The 10,196-nt window shown below is 49.3% G+C and overlaps 1 protein-coding gene across 3 annotated transcripts in view; it reads left to right on the plus strand.

The window, feature by feature from the left end:
* The window catches only part of LOC129714350 (adhesion G protein-coupled receptor L1-like), a 350,449-nt gene extending 348,736 nt beyond the window's left edge, over positions 1-1,713 (plus strand). For all 3 annotated transcript variants that reach the window (XM_055663898.1, XM_055663900.1, XM_055663899.1), the window contains 2 exons: positions 111-835; positions 1,465-1,713. In XM_055663898.1, coding sequence (XP_055519873.1) covers positions 111-835; positions 1,465-1,662 — 923 coding nt within the window. In that variant the 3' untranslated portion in view covers positions 1,663-1,713. The remainder of the gene's footprint in view (positions 1-110; positions 836-1,464) is intronic.
* Positions 1,714-10,196: the final 8,483 nt, after the last annotated feature.

The following is a 10,196-nucleotide window of genomic DNA, read 5'->3' on the forward strand; positions in this document are numbered from 1 at the left end:
AAGTTTCAATGATGTCCCACCCCCTTCCGTCCCTCATCTGTGTAAACTCCATGAGTAGAGAGAGGTCCAGCACTGTTGAACACTCATGGTATGTTTGTGGTTGTTTGTAGAGCACCCGGTCAACCTGACGAGGGACCCCTGTGCAGTGGACACTCTGCCCCTTAACGGCAACTTCAACAACAGCTACTCCTTCCGAAACGCCGACTTCGTGACGGACGGGACCCCGCTTGCCGATTGCCGCCGCAACCTCAGCGACGCCGCCTTCGAGAAGATGATCATCTCCGAGCTGGTCCACAACAACCTGCGGCCAGGCAGCAAGACCTTGCCCGGGGAGCCGGGAGCGCCGGCCAGCAGCGGCGGCGGCGCGACCAGCAGCGAAGACGATGCCATCGTTCCCGACGCTCCCTCGCTCACCCAGGAGGACAACATCGACATCGAACTGATGTACAAGGCGCTGGAGGAACCTCTGCTCCTGCAACGCGCCCAGTCCCTGCTCTACCACAGTGACCCGGAGCTTGAGGAATCGGAGAGCTACACGGCCGAAATCACCGATGGCCTCGACGGCCAGCTCCAGTCCCCAAACAGAGACTCCTTGTACACCAGCATGACCAACCTCAGAGACTCCTCTTACCCCGACAGCAGCCCGGAGGTGATGGGCGAGACCGTACCCCACTCCCAAGGCAACGACGAGGTGTACTACAGCTCCAGGCCAAACCTGGTCTTCAGGAGCCAGCTACAAGCCTACTACCAGTCCAGGAGAGGCAGCAACGACGGGTACATGGTGTCGGTGGATGTGGACGGCTCGATGCCTGAGACCGACGGACAGATGCAACTGGTAACCAGTCTCTGAAATGAAAAGCGGGGTGTGTGGGCAAAGCCAGGACCTGGGTAGAGGGGGTGCCCTTATAGTTCTGATGGGGAGCCGCGATTTGTACAGACAGACGGCCAACCTTGTTGGACCGCGGCTGCTGTTTGACTTTGTTGTTTTTTTGGATGTAATAAACCCCCTTGAGAACATCCGTTACATAAACTACTAACTACCTCCAGCCAACTTCTCCCTCAGCCAACCTCAGGTGGAACTTGGTAGATTGGGACAAACATTCCCTAGTTCCACCACAGGTGGCTGAGAATCAAATCCATCACCTCGACAGTGGGAGTGTGGAGGGGTGGGGTGGGGTGGGATGAATTATGACCCAACTTCCACGCAATGCTTCCACTTGCCTGACCCCTACGCTCAGAATACCTTGGCGTCACTAGGAAGGATCGGTGCTAAAACTGAAGACCCCTCTTGGCTTCCCAACCCCTGAGGAGTGGAGCAGCTCTTGGGAAGAGGATGAACTAACCATGGCTGTAGAGGCAGCACTGGCCGTGACTATGTAACCAGGAAGGGCGGGAGTTATCTATTGACATGTGCGGGATGGTTGGAGTCTTGAGTGATTAATTCTCTCCATCCTGCACCAACAGAGGCTGGGACCGCAGCTTCGACAGCCCAACCACGAAGGGACATTCGCCGCTCAGCAGCCGCCCTGGATGTCTCTCCGCCTGCACGACACCGTCGGAAACGCCACAGCGCCGCTGGGTCTATCGTCCCCACTCCGCTCGGCCACCCAGGAGAGGAGGGTGGGCAGAACGAGAAGGAACCTCGTAGGGTTGCAAGGATAATGGTCTCCACTCGACCTGGCAGCAGCACGGCTTGTCCTGCACCTCCCCCCCCCCCCCGTCCCACCCACCTCCCCCTCCCCCCCCCACCCCTCCATGCCCTGTGCGCTAGGAGGCTCTGGGGTGGCTGAGGTCAAGGAGGGTGTACACACACCTCCCGTCCAACAATGACAGCAGCAGAAGACAAGGAATGTTGGCCGCCGCGTCCATCCCTGCTGCCAAAGGCCGCACTCCACTGAAGCTCAACAGACGATGTAAATAGAGGGAGAGAAAAAAATACTAATTTCCGTGCGAGAGGCCACGTTCTTGTTCCCATCGTTTAAGTTTGGATTATTTCCCCCTCCCCCCCCCCCCCCCCCCCCCCCACCCCGCCCTCTCCGCGTTTGTGCCACTGGTCGGATCTGTTGTGGCCCAGGCATGCCCCGTCTCACAGCAAGGGGTTTGTGATCGAGGGGGACCTCTGTCCCAAAGTGGACACACTGGATCTGAACTTCAAACAAGCCCATGGCGATTGGTGGAAGCCCATTCTTCTCTTGTGGCTGTCGGGCCATCGTTAATCTGTGTAATTTTACAAGAAAGGGAAAACAAATCATACACAAAGTGTTTAATGCCCTCTTAAACCTTTTGAGTTGTCAGAGCACAAAACCTTTTTATAATCTCGTCATGTCCCCCGAGTATATAGGAGGAGGCAGACTTGACTTCCGTCTTCAGAAGTTGCCTTTCGCCCTCTTCAGAAAGGAGGGACTTTTACAAATGGTGTGTGTGTGTTTAACAAAAAAAATAGGAAAAAAAATTGCCAATATAAGCTTTAGACACAGGGTGGAGCACACAGTCTGCTCACCGCACTTTCTATCAGTCTAACATAAGCTGCAAGAGTGCACATCATCAGCCCTTATGGAATGGGCAGCCAAGTTAGTCTGTGCTTACTTCCTTCATTGTGTGGTGTGGAAGGCAGATGCTGGCTTTGAGTGGTGGCTGGGGGCTTGAGATGGGTTACCTGGTCAGGTGTGAAACCCCAGAGTGTCGTAATGTGGCAGAGTAGCACCTCCCTGACCAGCGTTGTACCTCTCAGGTGTGGAGAGTGGCCTTCATGATGTTAATCTTCCACTCCAGGTAACATCCCCACCTGTGTGCTGAAGTCTGGCCATACCTGAGAGTCCCTGCAGAGAGGTGAGCAGATCTCCACCCGTGACCTGACGAGCGATTTTTACTTCATTAGTTTTCGAGATACAGTGTGGAAACAGGCCCTTCGGCCCACTGAGCCCGTGCTAGCCGACCTTCACCCCATGCACAACTTCTTTCCGACACGCTAGGGACAACTTTACAGAAGCCAATTAACCTACAAACCTGCACGTCTTTGGGATGTGGGAGGAAACCGGAGCACCCGGAGAAAACCCACGCGGTCACAGGGAGAATGTTCAAAGTCCACACACATAGACGGCAGCGCCCGTAGTCAGGATGGAACCCTGGGCTCTGGCGCCGTGAGGCGGCAACTCTACCGCTGCGCCAACGTGCCGCTCTTTAGCCCTTTAGGTACTTAGGGGGGTACCCGCTGAGCTGTGACTGACCAGGCTGCATGCCTGGAGATCAGGAACATGGGCGACCGACCGACCAACCTTCAGTCCATGTTCCTCCCACTCGTACAGCCCGAGGCAGTGCCTCCAACAGCAGCATCACAAACCCCCCGCGCTGAGCTGAACCCATCATCAGTTCAAAGCACAAGCGGGGGAAACATTTCTCACGCCAATGATGAAGGGAGGAAGCACGCTAGCTGACTAACAGGGTCTTAACAAAACAAAAGCAGAAGTGGCAAACCCTTCATTTTAAATGATTCTATATACTTTTAATTCTCAACTTAATATAAAATAAGATTTAAAAAAGGGCCAGGCAATATTTGAAATATTGGCTTAGAATCGAATTTTTATACGATATATTGCATTTAATGTATATTGAATGTGATTGGAAAGAATGAGTCTAATGACAATGAGCTGGTTAATATATTTTCTGTTTATTTATTATGTATTCTACAGAATAATATATCAAATGGAAATATTGGTTGTTGTATATGTGACTACAGTCTGGTAATTACCATGTTTGATCAGACATAAGATGCAATCTTTGGGGGAGGGGGTGGGTGGGTGGGGAGGGGTGGGGGGGGGGAAGGAGGAGAGGGGGGGTCTGTCTCCACGTCAGCTCGGCACTGGTGCGAGGTGCGATGATTGTCACACGTGAGTGGGCGCAGGCTCTAACCAGAGAGAGAGTTGAAGCCATCGCCTCTATCAACACCTGTAACCCACAGGTGTTAAAGTGGGGAGTGTAGGGCACACTGCACCCTGGCAACAAATAGAAGGCCAGTAGCAATTCCATTCCCCCACTCAACCCTTTGCACAGCCTTTAACATCATTTGCTTTTGAACTCAGGACCTAACGAACCTTCTTCTAAAACGTTTCCCCTCCCCCCCCTTCCCCCAGAGGCCATTCAGTCCCTCGAGTCTGTTCCATCATTCCGATGGACGCTCGGACACCTTTGCTCCAGCCGTCAGCACGCCCGGCGTGAGGGTTCCATACACCCACGGGCTTTTGAGCAGGTGCTTCCCTACTCTGTTCAGGCATGGCCTGGCTATAACGAGAAGAGGGCATTGCTCCTGGTCTGTGGTGAGGCAGTCTTCCATGCCACACTGATACACACTTGTACACATTACACACACACACACAACACACACTCATACACACACAAACAGATACACACTCATACACACTGCGCACACACACACAGTCATGCATACTGCACACACGCACACAGATACACACACACAACACACACAGATACACACCCACACACTCATACACACACACACACACAGATACACACCCACACACTCATACACACACACACACACAGATACACACCCACACACTCATACACATACACACACACAGATACACACTCATACACACTGCACACACACACACACTCATGCATACTGCACACACACAGATACACACACACAACACACACACATACACACTGCGCACACACACACACTGCACTCACACATATACACATACCACACTACACACAAACACTACACACACACAATCTGTGCATACACACTCACTGCACACACGTACACAGTACAGCAGCCACACTCACTCACATTGCGCACACACACACAAACACACTGCATTCCATCCCACAATTGGAGCAAGTATCCTTTACGGGTTGCAACAGTGGTCTGTCTCTGAGCTACCCAGTGACTTCACCCTCTGCCTCCTTCCCCTTCCACCTCGTGAACATTGCCACGTTTAAGAACTCGCCCTATACCCTCCCCTCACATTAACTCACCGTGCTTGAGGCTGAAGGGAGATTTAATGAAGGCACCACCTTTAATGAAGGTGTGATGGCGTGTGTGTGTGTTGGGGGGTTGAGTAGCCAGAGACCACAGCTCTAGCGTAACTGGTCGCTGACCAGATGGTTACAGAGGAAACACCTCCTCGCACTGTGGCCGGCTGTGCAACCTGACATGAACCGACTGAAACAATGTCGGATAATTCAACAGTAACTTCCAAAAATAAAATTGGACAAATCAGATTTTTTTTTGTAAAACAGCAGGGTTGTGGGTAAGGAGTGGAAGGGGGGCTGGTAAATTTTGTAAATGATTCAACGCAGCAACAACGGGTAAGAGGCCCTTCCTGCCATGTACCATTCTGTGATTCTGTCTTCCATTGCTTCCTGATTCTGGCTTGCCTCTTCCCATCATTGCTGTCTGCTTTGTTAAATCTGGCAGCTTCACCACAAGCCCTCTGTACATTCCCCCTGGTTTCTTCTGACCCACTCTGCCCACTGTCGAACTTTGGGCTTGGGATAAAGCCGCTGGTGGTGGGTGTGTGGGCGATGTAACTAATCCACGAGGCACTTACACTCTACTTTCTGTGTCAGGATGTGTTATATTGCAGTGTCAGACCTGGTACCTGAATGGAACTCATTCCAAGGACGCCCTCTCATTACAATTGTACAATTTTCATTAAAAAAAAATTGGAACCAACTGTTTCTGAATCAACTTCTTATTTTCATAAAATCTTTCTTCAATCACAGGTGTTCCCATGCCTCATGGAGATGAGCAAATTGCAGACAACCCTTCAGTGTTATTTATTCATTTAAGCCTCTGCCCCACTTCCCCGAGTTACTCACGAATTCTCCCGAGTTTCCCCCTTGATTCAAACTCGGAGAATTACGGTAATAGCCAGCTGTAGGTACTCGAGGCTATAATTTTTACTTGTGGACATTTTTCAACATGCTGAAAAAACTTCCCGACTTACCTGATGCCCCGAGTACCTACGGCTGGCATTACGAGCTGCTACGAAATATCTACCGACTCCTGCGGACTCGCTATGGACATTCTCCGATCATTAATTTACAATATATATTAATGATCTGGATGAGGGAATTGAATGCAACATCTCCAAGTTTGCGGATGACACGAAGCTGGGGGCCAGTGTTAGCTATGAGGAGGATGCTATGAGGCTGCAAGGTGACTTGGATAGGCTGGGTGAGTGGGCAAATGCATGGCAGATGCAGTATAATGTGGATAAATGTGAGGTTATCCACTTTGGTGGCAAAAACAGGAAAGTAGATTATTATCTGAATGGTGGCCGATTAGGAAAAGGGGAAATGCAACGAGACATGGGTGTCATGGTACACCAGTCATTGAAAATAGGAATGCAGGTGCAGCAGGCAGTGAAGAAAGCAAATGGTATGTTAGCATTCATAGCAAAAGGATTGGAGTATAAGAGCAGGGAGGTTCTACTGCAGTTGTACAGGGTCTTGGTGAGACCACACCTGGAGTATTGCGTACAGTTTTGGTCTCCTAATCTGAGGAAGGACATTCTTGCCATACAAAGAAGGTTCACTAGACTGATTCCTGGGATGTCAGAACTTTCATATGAAGAAAGACTGGATAGACTCGGCTTGTACTTGCTAGAATTTAGAAGATTGAGGGGGGATCTTATAGAAACTTACAAAATTCTTAAGGGGTTGGACAGGCTAGATGCAGAAAGATTGTTCCCGATGTTGGGGAAGTCCAGGACAAGGGGCCACACAGTTTAAGGAGAAGAGGAAAATCTTTTAGGACCGAGATGAGAAAAACATTTTTCACACAGAGAGTGGTGAATCTGTGGAATTCTCTGCCACAGAAGGTAGTTGAGGCCACAGTTCATTGGCTATATTTAAGAGGGAGTTAGATGTGGCCCTTGTGGCTAAAGGGATCGGGGTATGGAGAGAAGGCAGGGATGGGATACTGAGTTGGATGATCAGCCATGATCATATTGAATGGCGGTGCAGGCTCGAAGGGCCGAATGGCCTACTCCTGCACCTATTTTCTATGTTTCTATGTTTCTATTCTCCGAGTATGAACAAGCGGCATCTGCAAACTGGATATCTCTCCACAACAGAAGAGGCGTAAACTCCACATTTGTAGATCAGTGGAACCGCCTAACGACAGCGTTCTGCCGTGTCTTCAGGGAAGTCTGGTGGAAAACATTTATTGGACTGGAAGTGGTCCAAGAAATGTCCGCTGGGCCATATGTTATGCGTCTCTCCGTGGCACCACCATCTGTACAAAGACTTACATCTGAATAAATATATTGGTTTTGAACCTCAAGCAGAATCGCTGCAGAATGTATTAACATCAATTCTTTTTTTATTATTCCTAAATTATTCCTACCATAGAGTGGTGTAGGAAGTAACTGCGGATGCTGGTTTACACCAAAGATGTACACAGAATGCTGGAGTAACTCAGCGGGACAGGCAGCATCTCTGGGGAGAAGGAATGGGTGATGTTTCGGGCTGAGACCCTTCTTCAGATATTAAGGAAATTAGCTTGTTTTTGCATGATTTAAGTATTGTATTCTTTGTTTGAATTTTTTTATCTTCGAGCCACTCTTCACACACTCACACCTGACAGAGCTCTGATATTTAACCATTCACCCTTTCCCCCTCCCCAATCTTCCCCTCTCTGATGCTAAGCAGTCTATCCTCAGCAGAGTACATTCTGCTTTGGTACCCAGGATACCAACGGCACTGAAGGTAGACACAAAATGCTGGAGTAACTCAGCAGGACAGGCAGCAACTCTGGAGAGAAGGAATAGGTGAGGTTTCATGTTTGAACCTAGATCTTGCCCATTCCTTTTCTCCAGAGATGCAGTCAGACACAGGCCAATCACAAATTGGAGAAACAGCATTCTCATATTTCACTTGGGCAGCTTACAGCCCAGTGGTATGAATATTGATTTCTCTAACTTCAAGTAACCCCTCTCACTCCATCCCTCCCCCCACCCAGTCCTTTACCAGTTTCACTGTCACCCTGATGATTTTCATTCTCTGTAACTTGTTCCCACCTCCCCCACAGCCAACAATGGCCTGTTTCCTTCATCATTGCTACTTTGATATTTGTGCATCTGTTCTACATCTCTCTGTATCACCCTCTATATCTCTTGTTTCCCTTTTCCCTGACTCTCATAGAAACATAGAAAATAGGTGCAGGAGTAGGCCATTCGGCCCTTCGAGCCTGCACCGCCATTCAATATGATCATGGCTGATCATCCAACTCAGTATCCTGTACCTGCCTTCTCTCCATACCCCCTGATCCCTTTAGCCACAAGAGCCACATCTAACTCCCTCTTAAATATAGCCAATGAACTGTGGCCTCAACTACCTTCTGTGGGAGAGAATTCCACAGATTCACCACTCTCTGTGTGAAAAATGTTTTTCTCATCTCGGTCCTAAAAGACTTCCCCCTTATCCTTAAACTGTGACCCCTTGTTCTGGACTTCCCCAACATCAGGAATAATCTTCCTGCATCTAGCCTGTCCAACCCCTTAAGAATTTTGTAAGTTTCCATAAGATCCCCCCTCAATCTACTAAATTCTAGCGAGTACATAACGACTGATTCTCAGTCTGTGGAAGGGTCTTGACCAGAAACGTCACACATTCCTTCTCTCCAGAGATGCTGCCAGTCCCGCTGAGTTACTCCAGCATTCTGTGTGTGTCTTCTATTCCACAGCGTCCCATCTATCTCCAACACCCTTCATTCATTCACTAAACCTCAGCATTAGCAAGTCAATGTCCTGCAAGAGATACTTACTCGTAATCTCCTAAATCCACTGCAGAGTTAGTACTTGGTAGGTGACACTGTGCCAAACCCCGTCCCTCTAATCGCTAAGAACAATCTTACTGCAGGTTTATTCTGCTCATCGACCAGTCGTATGAATGTGTATGTTGTTTAAAGCAAGATGTTCACCTGTGTAGAGGCTGTCTGTTACCGAATAATACAAGGCCTGGATAAAGCGGATGTGGAGATGATGTTTCCACTAGTGGGAGAGTCTAGGGCTGGAGACCACAGCCTCACATTAAAAGGACGTACCTTCAGAATAGCGATGAGGAGGAATTTCTTTAGCCAGAGGCTGAAGAATCTGTGGAATTCATTGCCACAGACGGCTGTGGAGGCCAAGTCAGTGGATATTTTTAAGGCAGAGATAGATAGATTCTTGATCAGTACGGGTGTCAAAGGTTACGGGGAGAAGGCAGGAGAATTGGGTTCAGAGGGGAAAATAGTTGAGCCTTGATAGAATAGATAGGCCGAATGATGGATCGAATGGGCCTAATCGTTTAGTTTAGTTAAGTCACAGAGTAGAAACAGGCCCTTCGGCCCATCGAATCCACACCCACCCGCGATCACTGCATACATTAGTCCAGAACAAGGGGTCACAGTTTAAGGATAAGGGGGAAGTATTTTAGGACCGAGATAAGGAAAACTTTTTTCACACAGAGAGTGGTGAATCTCTGGAATTCTCTGCCACAGAAGGTAGTTGAGGCCACAGTTCATTGGCTATATTTAAGAGGGAGTTAGATGTGGCCCTTGTGGCTAATGGGATCAGGGGGTATGGAGAGAAGGCAGGTACAGGATACTGAGTTGGATGATCAGCCATGATCATATTGAATGGCGGTGCTGGCTCGAAGGGCCGAATGGCCTACTCCTGCACCTATTTTCTATGTTTCTATCCTACACACTAGGGACAATCTACAGAAGCCCATTAACCAACAAACCTCTACATCTTTGGAATTTTGCTCCTATATCTTGTGGTCTAACTCCTTGGTGACCTGGTGATGACCCCTCAAGCTGGGATACAACCTGAGCCATGGATGGTTCATGAGATTCACGGGCCTCTCCGTTAGTTCATGTTCCTGCTGCCCAGGATGGTGGGAGGTCTTCTATGCTCCAAGCTGGAGGACCTCACCGGACTGTCCCAAGACACAGTGCCAGAGGAACGGTGCTGCAAGCCTGAGCAGGAAGAACCGCCCCAATGTGAAACAGGAATTGAATGGCAATTGAACGGAGCAGCAATCAAGAGGCCACTTGAACGACCAAAGCACCGCTGCAATGAATCTCGGTGACCATTTAAGATGAGAAGAGCAACATTGAAAGGAGATGTGCAGGGTAAGTTTCTTTTGTCACAGAGGGTGGTGGGTGGCTGGAACAC

The sequence above is a fragment of the Leucoraja erinacea genome, chromosome 39, assembly GCF_028641065.1.
Source record: "Leucoraja erinacea ecotype New England chromosome 39, Leri_hhj_1, whole genome shotgun sequence".
Classification (NCBI taxonomy): domain Eukaryota; kingdom Metazoa; phylum Chordata; class Chondrichthyes; order Rajiformes; family Rajidae; genus Leucoraja; species Leucoraja erinaceus.